Genomic DNA, 23,944 nt, shown 5'->3' on the forward strand with positions numbered 1-23,944 from the left:
AATATGATGTTAAGAAGAGGATTGTTGCCTGTGCCAACATTGAGACGAATCCCTTGACTCTTTGTTCCCTTAGGAAGGATTTTCGTAAGTTGGGGGAGAATGACTTTATCTAATCTCTTGACTCATGAGGTATCCAACAGACTAGTGGGAGTCGTTTGACTCGCTGATATTAAGGGTTTGAGTTACACCAGATGATATTAAAGCATCTGTCATGATGTAAAACTATCGTCTTCCACCACACAACGTAGAGGGGGGGGGGGGGGGAAGGGGAAGAAAGAGTAAGTTTTTTACATCCTGACAATGCTTTAAGATCATCTGATGTTAACTCAAAACCCTTAATATCTAAGCGAGTCAAACGACTCACTAGTTCTGTTGGATTACCTTCATGAGTCAAGAGATTAGATAAAGTATTCTCTCCACCAACTTCCTGAAAATCATTCCTAAGGGACAAAGAAGTCAATGGGAATCGTCTCAACTGTTGACAGGCAACAATCCTCTTATTAACATCATATTTTATGTAATACTCAATATGAAACTTATTTAAGTTTGATAACCATTTCATCAATACTTCTTTTTCTTCTTCTTTTAAATCAATTTTTTTCGGGTAATAAAGATTTGTTGATATTGACAGGTTTTTGAGGCTTTTATTGTTAGCAATTGCTTTTAGATTGTCATAAGTAAAGACTATACCTTCACTAAAGACTAAAGTAAGAGATCTGAGAGATTTGACAAGTGTACTATCCTCAACAAATATCTTATCTATAATAGAGCAATTGACATTTTCAAGATAAAGCTCATCTAATCCAAGACTTGATAACTTTGAGAATATTGGTAAGAGTGATAATGTCTCTTCAGAAGTTAGCTCATCTCCCCACAACTCGATACCTAGTTTTCTTAGACTTAGCAACGATTCTTTATTGCTTAACAGTATACTCAATTGATCCTTAATACCAACCCGTGAATCATAAAATATTATGCTCAACTCTTCAAGTCTCTTAAGAAATTTATTGGTATTTGGTGATTTATTCAAAATAAGTGAAGATTCACATCTCAATACAAGACTTGTCAAGGAATAGTGTCTCTTCAATATTTCTATACTCTCAGCATTTTCAAAGTCGAATCCTGATATGTTTAATACTTTTAGATGTTGTTGCAACGTACAATATTCGTATACAAATTTACAGTTTATATCTACACTAGGAGAACCCCTAATGTTGTTAATGCTATTGATATAAAGTTCACTCAACGAAAACTTGGAGAGTTGTTTGAAATCGTCTTCTTTCATTTCTCTAGCTGTAAGATCTAGTATTTTCAAATGTTCTATTAATACTTTACTCTTCAATATTACGTATAGATTAGAACATGCAACAACCTTCAATTTAACTAACTTAAACTTGGCAACACATTGTAACTCTTTCTTTGATAATTCAATTCTCCTCACTTCAAGTGTATCAACATAGCCAAAGCAATAGAAAACTCTAAGTTTTCTCCAAAAACTATTTATTGACTCTGTATCTTTGTTTCTAAGATGGGTCAGAACACGTGGTTCAATAATCAACCCCTTGTCCACATTTACTATAATCTCTTCGTTATCTCTTCTTATGTCTAGTACCCCTTTGACATTCTCACCATCTTCACAAGTCTCACGAATTGTCAATTCAAATGAACCTAAAAGTAATTTAAACAACATTGTTATTACATCATTTATATCAATTCCACTACATTTATTTATTAATTTCTTTATTTCACCTAAAAACCTCAGGTACAACCTCTCAGTCTCATCTTCAAGCGGGAAAAACCTAATAAGAGCAGAAAGGACATCAGATATGGTCACTTCCTTCATAAAATCAGATGATGGTTTCTTTTTGTTTAATTTCAGAATAGTATCAAAAACACGTTTTGATATATCGAGTTTTATGACATTCTTTTTGGGATAAATCTTATAATAATATTTTATAATTTTACACATCTTAACTTCGCTAAACTTGTAAGAACATATTCCTCCATCTATGAACTTAATTTCAACCATGAATTCCCTATATTTGCTTCTACACACAACTTGTAATAACATTGCAAACACATATAACATCTATGGGTATCCTTTCTTCTCTTTTTTTATACTTTTTTATTTATGGAATACTTTTTAGCTCAAATAATACCATAAAAGATGGATGGTGTAGAAAATGGTAAATTGGTCATTTTGGGATCTAAATTTTTATTTTTTTTGCAAATTTTCCTATTCTCCTCTTGTCCCAATGTGTCTGAGGAGTGAACATCAAGACCTTTAGGGTAGAAGAGAAGCTTAACATTGGTGAAAATAATAGAATAATTTATTGAAGTATGAACAAGTCATTGAAATTGTTGTGTGTCTGGAGATAGTGTGGATGTACAAGGGAGTGTGTATACCAGAAAGTTGCTTTGTTGTAAATCCAGAGCTACACCAGGAATACAGCAATGAGACAGTTGAGAGACACTATGTATGGATGAATGTTAAAGCGTGTTTTGATGGTCCTGTTTTCTTCACCCGATCGCATGTCTCTTTACAAGAGGGTCTGTTACTCACTCCTTTAATTAAATTTCTACTCAAGTATAATACTCCCTTTCTTATCACAACCTTCCAGACCCATCGAGAGTACCGTTTCCAGGAAATTATAATTTCTATACTTCTCACTCTTCTATGTTAAGATGTTCACTTCACTACCTCTCTGCCACCTCCTTCCTTTCTCTAACCATCCCTTCCCTTACCATGGATTGTGAATGGAAAGGTTGTACGGAAGAGGATGTAGAGAACATAACAAGACACGTGAATAACCACATAGAGCAAATGAAAGATGATTTTATGTGTCTATGGGAGAGTTGTTCCAGGTATGGTGAAAAGCAGGTCTCAAAGTACTCTTTACAAGCACATGTAAGAAAACACACGGGCTATAGGCCCTATAAGTGTGTGAGATGTGAGAAAGCTTACACCAGATCTGATGCACTGAACAAACACATGAAGAAACATGATGTGGTTGATAAAGAAGTGGATGCTATGTTGAGTAGATTTGTCTCTTTTATGTATCTCAAGAAGATCTATGAAGTGAAGCTAAGAGCGAAGTACATGGAAAGAGAAAGGGATATTGAAGCAATAAAAAGGGCTAGTAAGAGAATTCTTGATATTGTCTTGAAGGATGTGGGTAAGAAGATCAATGAAGATGTAGAGAACGGGAAGTGCTTTTGGGAGAAGTATTTACATTTTAACAAGAAGTAGTGTACCAAGAAGAAGGATGAGCCTTGCTTTACTGTTCTCTGAGGATGTGGTATTTCACTTTTGGTTGGTTTAGTGGGTAAAGGAGAATTAAAAGAAAGGGAAAGGGATCAGAGCCATTAAATTAAATTTACTGCTAGCAATGAGAGATCCATTACCACTAAAGGTTTCTCTACGTAGGAACCAGGATCTAATCCAAGAGGACGATGATAACGACGTCCTAGAGTTAAATGAAAACACGGTGGATATCATAAGGAGACAGATCATCTCAGCACAGAGAAGTCAAAGATCTACCACATTTGTATATGTTGCAGTGTTTTATCTAAGATCTGGGGGTGTAACGAGTTTTCACTTGGTGTCTGAAGATTCACTTCTAAGCTTTGTACTGTGTGATTCCAAGAAGAGCCCTGTTGAAAGGGTGTATTTTAACGATCAAGTTGTAGATACAGAGAAAAGAAGCGAAAGGGTAGGAAAGGTTATGAGGGATGGCGTGAGTGGGTTAGTTACATCTAGAGATACGGAGGTGAAAAGATCTGTTGCTATTGTGAGATTGGATGGAGAAGAGTACCACAGCTTAGATTTCTATGAAATGGTAAAGGTCATGGACAAGGTACTTACAGGTGAGATCCTAGTCTTTGGTTCAATGGTACAAGCTTGCTTTTCCGAGCCTCAGTCATCAAGAACAAGAAATAAAGTAATTGTTGTTGTTGGTGTGTTATTTGTCACACTTCTTTTATTCTTACTCTACAGAGAGGTAGTTTCCAAAAGAAGATCCAAAGATTGAGAGTGGTGAGATAGTCTCAGTACTGTCACGATAACACGGTTTAATTATAATCACATCACTGAGCAAGAGAGATAAGAACGTATCCCTTGTACGATCAATCATTGGTATACCGTGATACCACACTTCTTACCTTGCTTAGACTAGTAGTACCCATTCCTACATATCCACCATGCAGTATTTTTATGTAAAAGACCCTCTGGAGTATTGAAGTAAGGTCAAGAAAGATACTACCCGACTTTCTACAGTCTTTAAAAGCATTAAATTGCTCTTCAATTTTGGGTAGTACCATTGTAACCTCACTTAGATATTTCTCTTGTTTTTTAGTGTGGGAGGTACCTATCCTTACAAGCTCTGAACACAGTGAGAGGTAAACACCAAAGATTTCGCTCAAATTCACACCCTTAGAGGTACGTTTTGCATTACCAAGGCATGATACAATGTTTCTGAGGTTACCTTGCATTGCCTTTAGGGTACTCTTATCAAGAGTGAAGATAATGAAGGTAAAGATCTTGTTAGAGATCTTCTTTCTATTACGTAACCGAAAATCACCATCTAGATAGATACCATCCCCGATTTTATAGTTCCCACTCCCTTTCTTAGTCTCATAACAGTAAATGAAGAAGTTGTAGAAAGTCTTGTCTTTGAAGGAGCTGAGAAACTCTCTGATACAAAGATAGAATATGGGGAAGTCCTTATCAAATATAGAGGTGTGTCTAGCATTGTAGTTACTCCTCTCTCCATTAATCTTTTTATCTCTATACCTCAACTCATTGTCGTGCTCCTTCATTCTGGAAAGTAAGTAGTAGAAAACAAAGAGATTGGTGTAGTGGTACTCTACCAGCTCAACTTTGTAGTTCTCTCCTAGAAATTCTGGAAATCTTATCATTTCCCTGAAATACACCAGCATTGAGTATTTTAGTGTTTCTTTGATTACCATCCCCATAATGTCATTTATTGTATCAACCATCCCTTTGGTAAAAATAAAGTTGATGTGCTTCTTCTCTTCACTTCTTACAAATTCAAAGATTTTTAATATCTCCTCATAGTTTAGCTTGTAAAATCTCTTGTTCCTCTCATTGATGCTACTCATCAACATCTGTAATGTTGACTCATCAAGCGAGAGCCACGTTTTTATTTCACTTTTTATTCGTTCTAATGAATCACTCTCCTCTCCTAAGCCATAGCTAGTGGTTGGTAGACCCCCTAAGTTTACATTCTTAAAGTAACTTTGTAGAGAGACATCTCTGTTCACGGGTGGATGTACTTGCATTCTACTCATCTCCTCTTCGCATAATGAAGGAGTGTGGTTTGAAGGACAATTAACAGCTTCACAAAGCTCATGTGCATCACCACCACTCAAGATATTTCTATTACAAATTGACCATGAACTCACCTTTATATCTGTTCTAGATATATTCCACACCGTTTCTGACTCATAACTTGGAGGGTTTTTATTGGTTCTACCGTACTCCTCTACACTCCCCGTACTGTTCGTACATTCGCTCTCTTTCCTTCCAATTTTTACAGGTATGTTCTTCTTTCTAATACACCTCACCCCTTTCATATCCAACACCATTCCAAAATAAAATAAATTTAGCACCTTTTCTATGATCCTTCCCTTCCTGAGTTTCATTAGGATACCAAAACTCGCCTTCTACTTAAATTGTGAGTTAACTCCTTGAGGTAAATGAACCATCTTGGTGAAGAGTCATAGATGAGGAAATGATGAAAATTGAGAGGGTAAGTTGTATAACAACTGGCACTAACCCCACCCACAGTTTATGCACCCTGAAATGAAAGCCATTCTCATCCATACCACAGTAAAAAATGAGATCCAAGCGTTGAAAATAATCAACGAGTTATTAACTCAAAGGATAGTGGCATGTTGTCAACAGATAAAAATCAAATCAAGTTACATCTGGAAGGGGGAAATAGAAAATTCCGATGAGATTTTAGTGATTATCAAATCCTTTGATGTTCTATTTGATAAAATAGAAAGGTTGATTATAAAGAACCATCCCTACGAGGTACCCGAAATTCTTAAATACAAATTAAAGGGTATAAATGGGAGATATCTTGAATGGATGAGAAGCGTTGTATCTGTTGATAGAATGTAATATTTATTTATAGCCTTTAAGTCATTCTATCTCTCTTTTTGGGATGGTTTGATGTTCAATTTGCTAAGAGCTGTAAGAATCTATTTCTATCGATTAGCACAGATGGGATCTCTGTTAACCCACATCTTTATACCCACCCTTCTTCCTAATTCTGATATCTCTCAAGTCCTGCTTTTCAATGTGAACCCTTCCAATTCTATCATTAAATTCGTTCTTTTTGACATTTCTAGCTTTCTTTGGTCTTTCCTGGTAGCAAGCCCTCTTAAATGTCTCTTCATCACAGAAGTACATCCTTTTGGATTCTAAAAGAAAGGATGGGCCCACTTCTTCCAATCCACTGTCTAATATCTTGACATACTTCACAGAGTAAAGTGTATCTCCTATTCTACTAATTATAAAGGAATACAAAACACAATCTAAGGAAACCTCTTTACCACCACAGTTCAAAAAATCGATAAAAAAATTTTGAATTCTCGGATCATCCACTCCTTGGAACACCAGGAAATACTTAGCACCGATCTCTGGTTTCATCTTGCTTTCTTTTATTGGTTTACTTTCCAGAATTGTAAATTCCATCAATTCCAAGTACTCTCCATCAAAGGATCTTCCCATTGTTAAGATTTTATCTCCGTTTTTCCTATCACTCATAGAAATGAACAATTCACTTGTCTTTGGTGGAGTGTCAAAGTAGTTCTTCTTTTCCTTGTCCAGTTTTACGGTACAATCTCCTCGAAGACTTGAGATGTCTCGCAAAGTCTCTAGAAACTCTTTTCTGTTAGAAAGAGCTAAGACTTTCTTTCGTTCCATCTTCATGGAGGTACCAAGAACTAAAATTGTAAGAAGATGTAACAGGAGGGTTGAAAAGATAAAAACACTAGCTCTACACATCCTTCTACTAGCACCAATAACCAATCACTATAAAACTCTCTTCCCTTTGAATTGCAGCGAACTTTAGAACAATTCAAACAGTTCCATCAAACACTGAGCTGATAGACATAGTGCTAAATAAGACACAGAGAAAGACACCAACAGTAGTACATCCCCAGTTCAACATAACGAAAATACGGACCTTCTACAGCAAAAAGATAAAATTTGCTTCTAACGAATTCTCAGAGCGGATGAAGAGAATCACCTCACAGTTCCCGAGATTAGAAGAGATCCATCCTTTCTACTGTGATCTAATAAATATTTTGTACGATAAAGATCACTATAAACTAGCTCTGGGACATGTCAACACTACAAGGTGTATGGTAGAGAATGTATCTAGAGTATGTAAAGCTACTCAAATATGGAGACAATCTTTACAGATGTAAACAGCTTAAGAGAGCAGCGCTAGGTAGAATGGCTACGATAGTCAAAAAGCTAAAGAAAACCACTGAGTATCTGGAGCAGGTAAGACAGCACATGAGTAGAATATCACAGCTAGACCCTTCAACTCGTACCTTTTTACTCTGTGGGTTCCCCAATGTTGGCAAATCTTCCTTCATCAACAAGATAACTCGTGCCAACGTTGATGTGCAACCCTATCCCTTCACCACTAAGAATCTCTATGTTGGGCAGTTTGACTACAGCTACCTCAGGTTCCAAGTCATAGACACACCTGGGATCTTAGACCATTTGATAGAGGAAAGAAATACAATTGAGATGCAAACAATAACTGCACTAGCACATATCAATTCCATAGTTTTGTATTTCATGGATATATCTGAGGTATGTGGGTACTCCATTACCCAACAGATAAATCTCTTCAACTCACTCCTTCCCCTCTTCTCCGATAGCTTTATCATTGTCCTATCCAAGAGTGATCTTAGGAGACTAGGAGACCTTTCCAACGGTAGAGACAATGTGAGTGGTGGGAGTACCACTTCCATCCATGAGATAGACGAGTTATTCAATTTCCTGAGAGATAGGCAATACGTAGAGATCAGTACATTTAGTGAAGAGAACATAGAAGAGCTAAAAAAGATAGGGTGTGAGAGATTGTTAGAACAGAGAATTAAAAGCAAAATAGAGAACAGTAAAGTGGAAGAGTTTAGAAATAAAATTAGTTTAACCAAACCATTTCAATTGGGAGATAAAGAGGAGAGTTGTTTAAGAACTGAGAAGATAGTAACAGAGAGAGAAAAGGAAGTAGAAGATAAAGATTATCTATTTAATGATAGAGAGTGTTACATTTTAGATAGAGAAGAATGGAGATACGATAATATGGGAGAGATATTGGATGGTAAGAATGTCTCTGATTTTATAGACAGAGAGATCTATGAAAAGATGATAAGACTAGAACAAGAGGAAGAGGAAATGGAAGAGAGGTACAATAAAAGATACGATGTGCTGAGTAAGGAGGAGAGTGCTTATAAAGAAATGATAAACAACAAGAGAATGAGCAAGATCAAACAGCGAAATTTTAAGGACAGGTGCAGTGTACCAGAGAGATGGAAGGGTAGGAAGAGAGTAATTAGGGGTGAAAAGCTAGGAGATGAGCTAGAGGTTATAGAAGGGGATGGATTTGCAATGAGCAGTGGTAAGATTGCTAAGGCAAGAGAAAGGAATGAGAAAGGTAAAAAGAGTGGTAGAGAGAGGTACTATAACAGTAAACCACCACATCTCTTTAGAGGGAAGTCAAAGCATGGTGCTAGTCACAGGTAGAGTGTTTAATTAAAAAGTGGTTTTAGTAATCTTACAAGGTTTAGAAAAGAGAGATTGTAAAGATCCTCTTAAGTGATACTATCCTTTGATACAACTAAATAAAGAAAGGTCACACTCTAAGTAACAAATAAAATTAAAGATCAGTTTTATTTCCCACTATAATGTTGTTAACAGGGATGTGAACTAACTTTACCACATAGCCAAGGGTGCCTAGGAAGAGTATACCAATCCAATGAGCTTTGAGCAGGTTTGAATACTCATTAAAGTTGGGTTTAACACACTTCCTCATAAAATTAACGCTTGAGTTGAAATAAAATAACACTTCATCTAGCTTTGAATCACTCTTCTTACCTTTTTGTTTCATTCTTCTCTAGGGGTATACTAGCACTACTTAAGGAGTGTAAGAGTTGTTTTATCAAGTGAAAAGAAGTACTAATTGTGAATTCAAACCCTTTAACTCAAAAGAGAGTCTATTAATACCCTTGTGTATTTTTCTAGGAGTATTTTGAGTATGATAAATGGATAGGATAAAGACGAAGTGGTAGAATGGAAATCAATTAAAAGAGATTTTATAATCTATAAATCAGATGGTTAAGATATTTAAAGGAATATCAAACAGCTTAAAGCAATTATCAATTGTTATCACTTGGTTTAGTTCTCTTATCCCCTTGCCAAAGAAAATGGAGAGAGTTGTTTTTGTAGATCCACAAGAACAAAATGAAAAGTACTGGTGGATAGCTTTAATAGTAAAGGAGGAGGATTATGATTTATTTTTTAAGGAGATGGGAGAGAGAATACCACTTGACAAGGAGTTTCTGGTTTGTTATTTTGAAGATGGGAGTTACTCTTGTGTAGGTGAAAGTGAGATCAAGAGTTTTGATTTCAATTCTGAACCGTACGTTCTATGGAGTAGTGATAAGATCTTCTTAAGAGATAAATCCTACAAGCTAGCTACCTCATATCTCCTGGATGGAAAGATACCACCGAAATTTAAGTGGTTGAAAAGAAAGAACAAAGTTGGAAATTTAAAAAAAGGGAGTAAGGAAGAAAAAACCACGAATACCACTGCTAGTGGTAATAACAAGGTGAGATATGGGAATAAGAGTAAAACTGGTGATGCATTTAATATTCCTAATGACAAATCAGAGAATAATCTAAATGAAAAGGTTGTACATAAAGAAGAGAAGGAGGAAGGGAAAACAAAGAAGAAAATATGGAAGGAGAGAGCATCAGAGAAATTCAAAAAGGGAGTAAATGACTCTTTTAGTATCCATAAGAAGTGAAATGTTGAATATCACACAACATTTCGCTCTAATAAAATCTCACCTTTAAAAACAGCAAGAAGGAGAGAATCAAAAACACGAAGAGAAGGAGAATTATAAAGCTGAATCCACTCTTCCTAAAGATGTTATCTATCAATTTATTGTTAAAAAACAATAAATTTCTAGTTTCTCCTACCTTCTTCTGTATTCCAATCAACCTTTCATTTTGAATTTCTAACTCTTCGTTAATGTTCTGAATTTCTAGATCAGCAATGCTCGCCATTTCAATTGTCTCCTTCACAACACCACCGTCCATTAGAAGACACTACACCCTCTCCTCTTTATAGTCAAAATAAAACAACGTTTTAGAAGATTTATTTAAGTCATAACAAAGTAAACCTTTCACTTCCTGTTAATAGACCCAAGAAGTGATGTGTTATCTGTTATTATGCCATCCACATTACATTTTAGTAACATTAGAACATCCTTCTCTGTGTTAGTAAAGGTCCCGTATGTAAATACCTTAATTCCCTGGTTCTGAAATATTTCAATAATTCTCAGAGGATTCCTCATAAGAACATTTGAGTCAATGACTATTCCATCTAGTCGATGGGAAATACAGAATTTAAGTCCCTCTAACAGAGAATTACATCTCTTATCCCTGTAGAACTTGACACCCCCCTCAGTTAAAAAAAAGATTTTATGGTGCAAACCTTTCATTTTAAGGTAAATTATCACGTCTGGGTGAAATGAGCTAAATACCACATTCTTAGCTTTCCACCTCTCTACAATTCTAAGTATAGCATCTATAAATATTTGTATTTTAGGGATATCCCTAAGTTTATACAGAATCACATCTTCGTTTGAAGGATACTTTATCTCTATGTTATATCCAAAATTTGGATCTAATCGTTCAAAGATACTCTCTAAGGTACATCCTGGTGCATTCAGAACATTTTCATTTCTTACTTCGTGGGTTAGCTTTAGAAATTCGTTTTTCGTTAAAGAGTACAAAGATCTCATCTTTCCATTTGTCTTTATATTAAAATCATGAAATATTAATATCTCTCCATCCTTACTTAGATGGGTATCTAATTCTATCCATCTAAACCCCAAGTCACGAGCTTGTTTAAAGGATTCTAAGGTATTCTCTCTATATCTCACATTTTTACTTAAAAAATAATCAGCTCCGCTTCCTCTATGACCAATAAACATTCCTTTATTGCTCATAACACTAGTCCTATCTTCTAGAACATTCTCACTAGTTATACTATCCTCAGTAGACTCGTCCAATTTTTTAGTATGCTCCAAATTAGAATCATCCATTCTAAACACCTTAAATCTAAGAATGAATCTCTCTTTAAGAATTCTCTTAGAAATCTTAAAATTCTCCTTTAAGTCAAAAAAGTTTACTTGGAATGAGAATTTAACCTTTCCATTTTCATCTACAAGAGAAAATAAAATCTTGTAATTTTTAAATTCAGGTAACTTGAAAATAAACCCCGTATCATTAAAACATGGAAATATCTCTATATTGTGAGATAGAATATCATTTACAGATTCATCATTTATTTGTACCTTTAAAGTAATCATTCCCACTCTATCTCCTTTTTTATTTAAATACTCCACCACTCTTAAATACAATCTACCACCCACTCTCTCTTCCTTTCTTTGAAATAAGTTCATAAGAATTATTCCACCTCTTTCTTTAAGAATAGTACAAGTAATATCCTTTTTAGTATATTTCATACCATCATTTAATATCACATCACTTCCACAATCAAGACCCTTTAAAATTTCAAAATCTTCCAAAGAAAGTATTTCATGAACATTTATTAAATCATTCTCCATTTACTCTTCCTTTCTATCACAAAGACCTTTTTTAATTTTTAAATTTTTTTTAGGTTGATTTTGAAGTGAAAGGGGAAAGGGGAGGGGGAAGACCACTTAGATTTGTTTATTTATCATTGTTGTTAAACTATGTTTACTTAAAATTGAACACTCATAAAATATTTTAATATCATCTCAAATTCTTAGATATATTATTTACCATCTAAGGAATGAGACATCTCTGTAATATAAAAATTGAATGGTGTTATTCCACACCTTTACTGCACTCTTCTTTCACATTCCAATATAGAGCAAAATTTTGCACCCCCGGGAATATCTTGAAGAACAGCATCGGAGCAGATTGAGTTGCTCTGTGGAAAGTCCTCGGACATGTGTAGAGATGCACCTTGAAAGAGGGTATTTCGTCATTGTGATAGTTATGCTGTTAGGTATCGATCTATCAAACTGAATGAGGCTTACTCTTAGGAGATCCCCTTTTTACTTTAAAATTTTTCAAATAAATCCTTTTATTTAACTCAGAGATATCCAAATTTGTCTAAGAGGTACTCTACACCATGTTCTTTGTACTCGTCCAATGTGAGTGTGGGGAATGTGCTGAGAAAATCAGCTCCTCCAAGAGTATCGTACAGTGGATCTTTGGCCTTAGTAACCTTTACCTCCCCGTGAAACGAGATCTTGGTTAATTCTCTTTCTATCCTCTTATCGATGTTTTCTATGGCAGATAGTCCGCCACTTAGAAACACATCTCCTATCTCATACTTTCCCAAACTTTCAAATATCTCCGAAAGACCTGGTTGTTCCATCCCAATTATAGAAGGCTCAAAGAAGACCTCTGTCACCTTAAAAAGCTCAGTATTCAAAAACACCCCATTTATATTCAAATGATCCCCCCTCAACACCTCTACATTGTTAAACTCGTACGGTGTAAAGTTTATATCGTACTCCAAGAGAATGGTCATGTATTTATTAACCTCAAAATTTATCAATCTTTCCATTTCCTCATCCTCTACCTCTCTTATTTTCTGTGCCAGCTCATTTTCTTCAATATTTAGTAATTCTATACCACACATTACCTTATACTTCACTATACTCTCTCTGCTCTTTTTATTTTTCAATTCTAATTTCAAATTCTCTCTCTTTCTTATCTCCCTCTTTATCTTGTTGTATTTAACTCTTATCTCCTCTAGATACTTCTTCATATCACTCTTTCTTTCATACTCTTCCTCTATAATTGTTACAGTACTCTTCATTTTCATCATCTCCTTTTCTATCTTCTGTTTGAATCTATAAATACTTGAAAAATAAATCATTTTATTCTTTTTATTATTTCCCATCTCTTCCTTTACATCTTCCTTTACCTCTTCCTTTACATCCTCTACTAAATCACTCTCTTCATCCTCACTTACCTCTTCCCTATCTTCACTCTCACTCACCTCATCAATTTTAACCTTTTTAATTCTCTTAGATAATCTTTCACTCGTTCCCTTTCTCTTCTCCTCCTTTTCCAACACAATACCATCTACACACCCATTCTTTATATTACAATACATCTCCAAAACATCTTCATTATAATTATTAGCACATCTCAAATACCTTAACAAGGATAGAACCTGTCTATGTTTAATAAAAGAATCCTTACATTTATTCTGTATTAAATAGTACAAATAGTTACTTGCTACACTCCCTCCATAGTTCAACCTCCACCCATCAATTATTCTATCATTCTTAAGCAATATTACAGTACATCCCGAATATGACATGTTAATCAACACATTAACATTCCCATTCACACTATTACCTCTATTACAAAGATAAGAGTAGACTGAATCAATACCCAACTGTACCTTTTTGAATTCATAAACACCAAAAAACAGATCCAGAATCTGTTTTAAATACATTCTGGGTGTGTACAATCCTATCGTAAAGATAAGACCATCCAATCTTTTAATATTCATCCTACTAATTATCATATCTATGGTACCTTCCAATACCTCAAAGTTAGTTATAATGTTGTAGTCAAACATACTTTTTAAGGTAGAGAGAGGTTGATTATCCAAGTAGAATGAATTTTTTACTTTGTGTAGTCTATTTCTGAATACAAAAGAAGGAGCACTAGCATTACCTATAAACCCACACTTACATTCATACGTACCATTATCTATTACTAAAGTGCTATTATTCTCATGTTCCACATACCTATTGGGTGACTCCTTTAGAGTATCCACATTGATAATCATTTTATGGGAGGGGAGAGGAGGGAAGAGAGGATATTTCAGTACCTTTCCTCTACCACTTCTCAAATTTTAAAATTTTTATTTTTGACCCTTCGCTTCTCAAGTTAAAACACTTTCTCTGATAGAAAGCGTTCGTTCCCGAGAAGAACATTAAAGAGAGGGTGGGGTGTGTTACTCTCTACATAGAAATACCCTATACATCCTCTTACACTTTTAAATTAAATTTTCTACCTTTTAAATAAGCTTTTATCACACTTCAGCTCCAGTTCCTCTTTCCTCTCCAAAACAAGAAGAGAGAGACTCTCTTCAGAGCAGATAGAAAGTACAATCCTTCTCTTATCAAATAAGACATTCTTTAGAGGTACATCTTTATAACAATTCAGCAAAATCAAGCAATTAACATCTTTAATTCTATTAAAGTGTTTAGTGTGTGTATACACAGAGTAACAAATGGAATGTTCACCCACTACGTTAGATCTCATTAAATTAAAATTTAGCTCCTTTAAATGGTAATAGGATCTAAAAATGTAGAGAAAGTCTTCCAAGTTAAATTCCTTGCAGAGAATTTCTAAACTTTTTACATCTCTCTCAAAGAGATAGAATACCTCTTCCACATTTAAATATAAAGTTTTATTTTCTTTACATCCAAAATGTCTTAATTTATTGTTGGATAGATCTAAAGGTATAAATCTATCATTAACACCAATAACATTACCATCACCCTTAAAATTATTCTTTAAAAATTTTTTGAAGTTTTTCATAAAATCGCTCATTCTTAAAGGGCTACTTTACTCCTCCATGGATTTAATAAATTCTCTGAAATATTCATCGTTGCATTCCCTTAGCTCTTTAAATAAATGCTTTAGGTAGTACCTGTAAAGTATCTCTTTGCATTCCTCTAACAATGGAAATATTAGCTCCAAGATATACTCCCTCTCATTAAAACATTCCTTCTCAAATATTACCGTTCTTCTAACCATAGATAAGAATAGAAATATTATCCTCTCTCTAGGATTAACATTTTCCTCCCACACCATTCCTTTCTTCTCCTTTATTTCTTAGATCTATCTCTAAAGTAAAGGAGAAGATCTTTCCTATCATAAAAAAATATTTTAATTAAATTTTCTATTTCTCATACCACTCCCCAACCCTAACCTTAAAATAACCCAACTCGTATCCTAAAATTTTCAGCATTCTAGCCCTCTTCTCATCTAAAACCTCTCCCTCCCTACAAATACAAAATCTTTCTATTTCTAGACACCCTTCCCTTACACAGCAAGAAAGTCCTAATTTTCTTAGCTTACCCTCCAAATCCACTGGTAAAGGTGCATCTCCCTTCCTTAACACCCCCTTCTCTAAAACCACCTCTCTAGGAGAAATGTCCCCGTTTCTTAGGTATCCTCTCACCTCCAAATTCTCCAAAATCTTTAAAATGTCCTCTAAAAGTGAATTCGTAAAGATAAAGAAACATTGACTCTTATCACCCTCCTTAGCTTCTTTATTTTTTACTTCATTTCTCTTCCAACTCTCCAAATACTTTAAAATTATCCTTTTTTTACCAAATAACACTACACCTCTATCCTTCATAACATCTCTCAACTTGCTTATATACTCACTCCTTAACTGATCACATCTCACCACTAACACCACTTTATGACACTCTACCAACTTTTTTATTCTTTCCACTTCTTCACTCCTCCTTTCCTTGCTCTTCTTTACAACTCTCATCCAAAGGACTAAAAAACCAAAAAATTTTAACCATTTCTTTTATTTAAAGTTCTTTGCACTAAACACAGAATTGAACCAAAGAAAGATACAAAGCAATAGAAAGAATAATCCTACCAGAACCAAATACCCCCTATACCTGGACCTTAACATATCTTTGGTATTGTGACTAGTCCTCGCTAGGATATAACTCTTCTTAGTTAACTCTGTGGTTCTCTCATCTAACTTTTCCAAGTCCTCTTGGTTATTCATTATTTCAAGATATAAATTCTTGGTTTCTCTTGTTAGATTATCAGTGCTCTGCTTTATCTTTGTTTTTATAAGTGTACTACCATCTAAAGGTACACCATTTCCTATCTCTTTGCTCTCTCTACCTTTCATTATGTTTTAAGGGGTGAATATTTATCAATAAAAAACAAAGTTATTCCTCCTTTTATTTTTCACATAAAAATTCATTTATTATCTCCACAGCCCATTTATCATCACCTTTATCATTATCACCACCTTTATCACTGCCTTGAATTCTGATTTTATTTTCCTTGCATTCATCAATAAAAGATCTGGGAAAGTGGTACCTCTCTAGTAGGTATAACCCATAACTCTCCTTGGATATGCCTTTTATCAATTTGTAACTAAAGGTCATAACCTCCTCCTTTTTATATTCCATGGACATGAAGTGGTATCTTTTAAACGGTAGCATAAAGGTAGTATCATTCTCCTCCCTACAGAACACTTCTTGGAAGTGTGTGGTAATAACAAGGAGAGGTAGAGAAATGTTCCTTAGAATAGAAAGGAACAAAGAGATCCCGTCTAAAATATTGGTACCCCTTCCAAACTCATCAACTAAAACCAGGGAGTTCTCTGTTGAAAACCTAAAAATATCACTCGTTTGGATCACCTCACTTAGAAAAGAACTTCTCTTCTTAGTGATAGACTCTATAGATACCATCTTCACAAAGAGTTTATCAAAGATCGCAAGTTTAGAGGACTTGCAGGGAAGATAACATCCAATTTGATTTAACACCACACACATTCCTATGGTTTTTAGAATGGTTGATTTACCACTGCCATTGGGACCTGTTATTATGGTACTCCCAACTATTTTTATGTCACTTTTCTTGTATTTTCTACCAAGTAAGATATTCCTACACTCTAAAAGTTCAATTCTCACATCTAAGCTACCACCCTCTCCACTGCTCTCTGAAATTATCTCAGGCTCTACCAAATTGTATCTTAGAGAGGTATAGCTTAGGGCTATAAAGCAATCTAAATGGGAGATATAATCTAATAAGAAGTTAATCTCTAATTTATAATTATCAATCCTTTGCTTAATCTTAAAGAGTATTTCTATCTCCATATCATTAATTCTATTTATTATATCACCTAGCTCCACATCCAACTCATCTACCATCTCATTCTTATAATAAAAATACCCATCAATCTTAAATTTAACATTCCAATCCTTCATCCATTCCTTACTCTTTATCAAATACCCTATCTGTTGGTAGTAAACCACTTCCAGTTCCACTTCTAACCTTTTACTCAGCTTATCACTTACGAACTTTAAATAAGAAGGATATTTAAAATACAGATCCTTTAAATCATCTAAAACCTTAAAATTACCTTTCTTTATGTAAAAATTGTTTTCATTCTCCACTTTCTCTATCTCCCTTAGAATTGCATGAATGAATGACTCATTTTTTCTAAATTTAAAGTTTGAATCTTTGAATTCTCCGATTATCTCCAAAGAATTCTTCAAAAAGTTAAACACTCTGAAAAAGTAAAGTCTTTTATCCTTATAAAATATCTCTGTGTTAATGTCTTTACATCCCCTCAGTAAACTACTCATCTTATCTAAAATATTTCTATTTAAAATGTATCTAACAACCTCTCTCCTTTCCTCTACCATAGAAAGATCATTTAGTGGAAATAAAACCCATAACCTTAAAAGGTTAGATCCTATAGAGGTACAAGTACCATCTATAGTAGAAAATAGGGAAAACTTATCTTTTTTACCCTTTATGGACACATTAGGATGTTTCTTGTCACTTATAAGATGTAAAGATCTGATTATCTCATTGTTTATAAACATCGTGTTTTTAATTTCCATTACAAAAATGGTGTTATCCCCTATTATAGCTATGGGATACAAAATATCACTCTTATCACCCTCTCTATCATAGAATTTAACATCCTCCTCCTTAAATACCTCTAAGCTCTGTTTAAGATACCTTAAAATGCAGCTAAAACACTGAACTGAATATAAAAACTCATTAAAATTAAAAATAGATCTGAACTTGGTACTAAATTTAACGTTAACCGTAAAATTAGACCTTTCTACTATTTTTACATCCACCCCAGTATCTTTTAGGATGTCATAAAGGTATAATCCTATCTCCAGTGATATAATACAAAGATCAACACACATTCTATAGATTATACTTTTTGTTGTGTTATAGTTCATACCATCTAAGGTATCTCTGATTATTACAAATTTCTTTGTTTCTAGTGAAAAAAAGGACATCCCAATGACGTTTTTACTATTTGATATTGACATTATCATCTTTACATTCCTCTTCTCTTCCATGCATAAATAAAATCAAAAATTAAAAAAACTAAAATTTAATACTACCTTATCCCATAAACTCATCTAAGGCTTCAAAGTTAGCCTCGCTAGAAAGATTGTTCATCTTTCTAAAGAAATTTTGTGATGACACCTTAAGAGTACTTCCATACATTTCACTCAAAGGTCTACCTCTAATACCCTTGATAAACTCTCTAACCAGTTCTCTTTGTTTCTTAGCCCCCGATCTAAGAATACACTCCCTGAGAGTAACACATTGCTCTAAGGTGGTCCCAGGTATAATAGTCAGAGATTCACCCTCAGCATCCCTCTTGATGCACTCCACAAGATATGAAATAATCTGAGATTGCATATCCACCAAATTACTGGAATTGTATCCCAGTAAAAGATGATAAACCATCCTTTTAATATCAAAATTCACTTCATTTTTCAACAAAATGTCACACACCTTTTTAATTACAGAGCCATCACATACGCCCATCAACTCTACAAGGATGTTTGTATATTCATTCATTATATTCTCGTTGGTACTATTAAATATCATTTTCTTATTTTTATATTGCATTATACTCAACTCTAAGACATTGATTAGCGACTTGGTACATCCACTTAACTCATTCATATTCTCCACATCCTTCCACTCCTCCATCAACCTACCAAACACTCTTAGAATGAATGCTTTTTGGACATCATCCTCTAAATTTATTAACACATCTATGTTAAAAGATATAATATCCTTTATTGGATAGTTTAGTATTTCATTATAGATCTTTTCACATATCTCTCTTGGAATATTTTTATAATTCTTGTAAATCAATCCAAGAACGGTAAAGGAGTTCTCTACATCACTTGAACTCATGAAATACAAGAAAAACGGATTGATAAACTCTTTAACTATCTCAGGATTATTCCTTAGAATATAAAAGAACCTTTTCTTTCTACTATTACTCCATTCTACAGAGTTTATAATTTCTTGGGGAATGATACCACTACTACCCTTTATCATACCACCTCCCATTACATTATAGATAATCTTTATATCTTTAGTTCTGCCATACAAAGCTAAAGATGAGGTTACGATCACTTCATCCAAGTACTCTTTGCTCTCTGCCAATTCACATTTACCTAAGATATCTACAATCTCCAAATCATCCAATTCAAATTTTTTAAGGATTTTAGAAAGTAGCCTGGAAGACTCCCTTTCAGATAAATTTAAATATTTTATAAGAGTGGTACACTCTCTCTTGTTTTGTAAAAATAGAGAGGTACAAAGAAGAAAAGGATCTTCAAAAAGAATTTCCTCCCTTTTAGAGCAACCATTTAAAAGTATTAAATTTATCTTTACAGGAGTGGTCTTGTGGTTATTCTTTAGAAATTCTAAATTAATCCTGGGGAAGGAATTAGAGATAGCGGAAACTAAAGATAAAATTGAAAGTTCTAACTCGGTATGATACGGTTCTAAAGTGGAGTATACTTGAGATATCTCTTTAAGTATCTGGAATGCAATCTTTTCATAGTACTCAGAATGAATGTTCTTAGACCTAAAGAGAGTCATCCAAAACACCAGAGACGACCCTAAAGAATTGGGATCTTTAAGTGCTCCAAATACATACTCATAAAGAGTATTTAAGTTCTTTACTTCCATCTCAACAAATTTATTGTTGAGATAGGTAAAAGAGTCTATCATTCCAGGATTGGTACCAACTCCATTAGAAAATTCTATGAGTTGTTCTATGAATAAGGGAGTAAGTGATGTGGTAGAAATATATTCAGAAAAATACTCTAAAGACTTGTCTAGAGAGATCCTACCTTTGGAGAATACAATTTGATTCATTTCCAAGATTTTATCTTGCTTTTCTTTGGGAACCAAAGGAAGAGTGTGTGTCACAATAGAAATAATAATGGAAATAAAATTGTTATCTAGAACCACGTCTCTGTTATAGTTCTCTTTAGAATCTACTATTGCATTAGAAGATCTAATTAGATATGGTAAATATGTATCCAAAAGAATAACAGTAGCTCTTTTTAGTTCACTCCTTCTCTTCTCATCAATGTCGTTGTTCAAATTTAGCATAAATAGAAATTTTTCCAAAATTAAAAATCCAAAAATTTGAGAATCTTCCAAAAACGAAAAAATAACGCTAAAAAAAACAGGAAAATTCTCCGGCCACTCCAAAATACCACAAAGAGCCCAAACATCTGCTAGTTTATTCCTAACAAGGGGATTGTGTGATGAAATGGAGTGAATTGAGGTATTCAAAAAGTCAGTAAGTGGCTGAGTTGAGATACCGTTCCTCTTACAATTCTTTAATTTCTTTTCACAGATTATCAAAGAATAAAATCTACACTCTGGTGTTGAGTTATTCATAAGCTTATACATATGTTCTAAATTTCCATCATTTACCACCTTTTCCACCTCTCTCTCTAGTTCTTTGATCTTTTGTGGAGAGGTCTTTACCTCTACAATCAGAGATTCCAACTCTTCTGCCATTTTTATGGGAGACAAAAAAATCAAATTTTATAGCGGGGTTTTTACCCTTTAAGATGAGTACTTTTAAAAAAGGCAAATTACAGCTTTTTATGAGAATTTGAAGTCCTTTTTTCATCCTTCCCGTCTTCCCGATGGTTTTAGAATCTTCCCTTCAAAATGGAGAGAAGATTAGAAAATTTTCATTTAAGTTGTAGGGAAGAGTACAACAGGATCTTGAAAGATTTTAACATTCTTTTTTATGGCTACGGATGCAAGCAAAGGATATTAAAAAAGCTATTTCCCAATTCTACACTTCTAAACTGTAAATTGCTTAAAATCAACGAAATAATTTCATTTATAAGAGAGAATTTGAATGAGATCTTCACCAGTCTATGCACAGACAAAGCCATTAATAGTAAACTAACAAAAGATAGATGTAATTTAGAGATTAAAGCTATAAAAAGGTACCATTCCTTTGAGTTTATTGATAATTTACACTCTTTTCTGGGAAGGGAGAATTTAAGGTTAAGCTTCACCTTTATAAACTTTGATTTTGAAGACCTTTCAATTTTTAAAGGTAAAAGTTCCTTTCAGGTGATTGGTACCTTAGAAGACCCAACCTTCAAATGCACTTTAAGTGACATTAAAAGTTTTAATTTTATTTATAGGGATATGACCACTTATGAACCTTACGAAGAGGAGATAATTGATATTTCACTATTTACCAGATCCAATAAATTGGATAATACCTTTAGTATAGTAAGAAATGTCTCTAATAGATCAAAAATGATCTTTAAATTCATTTTAGAGAATTCCTTAGATTCCAAGAAAGTATCTCTCTGTGATATAGCAGAGAGAGTCAATAAAAGATTCTTAATTAACAAAGTTGAGTCTTTAAATGTGTTACTAGTAGAGTTTTATGACCACGGTGTTATTAAAAGATTAGATAACATTTTTATATCCATAAATCTATCCAAGGAGGAAAAGAAGAGAATTTTAGAAGAATGGGATGAGATGGTGTGATATTCACCTTTTAATCCAATCCCTAAGGATGGATTTCAAGGAGTTTAAAGCTAAAATCAAGAAATTTTCAATTGAAAGTTCCACTTTTAGGTTGGAGAGAGACAGAGAGATGGAAGGAAATATAAGAGAGATATATAGCAATAAAATGACTCTAATTGACAAATACTCTAATCTTAAATTGAGAGCAATTCAAAGTTTTAAGTTTAGAAGTATCACCTCTCTAGCAATGAATGAAAAGATGGTATTCTATGGTTCCGTTGATGGTACAATAGGAGAGTATAGCTATACCAGGGGAGAAAATTACAAGACTAAACCAAGTGATGTCATTCAGAGTTTCAAGTTAAAGAGTGGTAGCTCTCCTATAATTGAGATATTTCTGAAGGATAGTTCTATTTTTTATATTGGATATGATGGTAGTATCTATAAGGGTGGCATTAGGGAGAGTGGTACCAGTGACCATACCTTAATATTTAAAAACGATAAAAACATCAAGAAGGTTTCCTTTCAAGGAGAGTTAGGATATTTCTTGTTTTCAGGTTTAGAGAGAGAGTTAATACTCCATGATATTACTGCTAACAAGAATGTTTTGGAGATAGAACAGGAAAAAGAAATAAAGTATTTAGATATCCATAGAGATGGTAGTTTAATAATGGTAGTAAGTAAGTACTGTGAGATTATTGATCTTAGATCAATGAGTGTAATTATGAGATTTGATTCTAATCCACTTTTAGGTGTATTTATGGAGAGTGGATATGAAATATCCACTGGTAATACTGGGAACTGTATTTTCTCATGGGATATGAGAAACTTAGTAAGAAATGGTGTAATTCTATCTCACTGTGACACAATCCAGTACGTGAAGAGTTGTAAAGACTTTTTATTTAGCTACTCATCAGAGGGTAGGGTTTGTATCTCTACACCCGGTATCTCTACCGTACACAAAGAGTGGGTGGTAGATAATAAAATAACAAAACTCACCAATCTAGAGGATGTGGTAGTATTAACAGACTCTAACAAGAACATTAAAATGTACCATTGAAAGGTTGACAATAAAAAGGGTGTTTTAAAAATGACCAATTGAATTTCAAAGAAGGGGTCTATAACCTTTGGAATTGGCTTGTTACCAAAAAGGGTAAAATTTTGTTGACTTAAAGGGTGTGGGTGGTATTTAGATCATAACATCTCCTAATATTAAAGGAGTATTAAATAATAAATACAGAAATTTATTTTTATTTAAATGATTCTTTTCTACTTATTTTACTTGCTTGGATTTGGTAACACATTAGCACCCGTATTCTTAGCATCAACTGCCTTTCCACTAGTTCGAGATGTTTTAGAAAAAGCTCCAAATCCCTTCTCACCACCTCAACCTGCACCATCCCAACAAGGTAATACACAACCCACTTCTTCCACTGCTAATCCACCACAAGGTGGAATGATGGTGGTACCATCTCAACCTGCACCATTACAGCAAAATAGTATACCAAACCCTGTCCCAACATCAGTTCCTAGTGATGGTAGTACATCTCTTCCTACTGCTAATCCTGTCCTCACTTCACCTCAAGGACCTACCACACCTACAGAATCACCTCAAGAGAAAAAGTGATATTCCATTCCATTTAAATAAAAATTAACCTTTCAAGATCTCTTTAACTAAAACAACCACTCTTCCAACTTTCCCTCCATTTTTCATTTCATTAATTTAAAAATCATTACATCAGTGATGTAAAATCGCGGTAGATTAAATTTTAACACCAAAAAAATCAGTAAAGGTAAAATGTATGTTTATTTCATCTATTCTACAGAGATATTACTTTTTAAGAATTGATTAATTTCATTTTCATTTGATATAGAACCTGTTAAAATTTTTTTTGAAAATTTAAAAGAAAGAAAAATTTTAACCCCTCGTAGAAGAATGTCAAGTGAAAGGAAGAGCAAGAAGATTTACATGTTGGTTATAGGACTTTCTGTCCTGTTAGGTTTAGTAGCATTTGGTGTTGC

General features: G+C 33.9%; 2 protein-coding genes, 1 non-coding gene and 1 pseudogene across 3 annotated transcripts; 2 read left to right on the forward strand and 2 right to left on the reverse strand.

Moving 5' to 3' along the window:
• Nucleotides 1-6,262: 6,262 nt before the first annotated feature.
• LOC114937328 (ribosome production factor 2 homolog) lies at nucleotides 6,263-6,955 on the reverse strand. The gene has a single exon (XM_029310753.1). It carries the CDS (start codon nucleotides 6,953-6,955, stop codon nucleotides 6,263-6,265), a length of 693 nt encoding a protein of 230 aa, XP_029166586.1.
• Nucleotides 6,956-7,086: 131 nt separating this feature from the next.
• LOC114937327 (uncharacterized) lies at nucleotides 7,087-9,320 on the forward strand (annotated as a pseudogene).
• A 2,897-nt stretch (nucleotides 9,321-12,217) lies between these two features.
• On the forward strand, nucleotides 12,218-12,378 carry LOC146725022 (RNase MRP). Its single transcript, XR_014925349.1, has one exon.
• A 44-nt stretch (nucleotides 12,379-12,422) lies between these two features.
• Nucleotides 12,423-12,977, reverse strand: LOC146725023 (uncharacterized). The gene has a single exon (XM_085485438.1). The coding sequence runs from the start codon at nucleotides 12,975-12,977 to the stop codon at nucleotides 12,423-12,425; it is 555 nt and encodes a 184-aa protein (XP_085341564.1).
• Nucleotides 12,978-23,944: the final 10,967 nt, after the last annotated feature.

This window comes from Nylanderia fulva, unplaced genomic scaffold (assembly GCF_048542155.1).
Source record: "Nylanderia fulva isolate GAGA-0341 unplaced genomic scaffold, ASM4854215v1 Scaffold108, whole genome shotgun sequence".
Taxonomy (NCBI): Eukaryota; Metazoa; Arthropoda; class Insecta; order Hymenoptera; family Formicidae; genus Nylanderia; species Nylanderia fulva.

What these genes read in the sequence shown, in the direction of transcription:
- LOC114937328 (XM_029310753.1), bottom strand. Translation starts at nt 6,955, where the DNA reads ATGGAACGAAAGAAAGTCTTAGCTCTTTCTAACAGAAAAGAGTTTCTA.
- LOC146725023 (XM_085485438.1), bottom strand. Translation starts at nt 12,977, where the DNA reads ATGTGTGGTATAGAATTACTAAATATTGAAGAAAATGAGCTGGCACAG.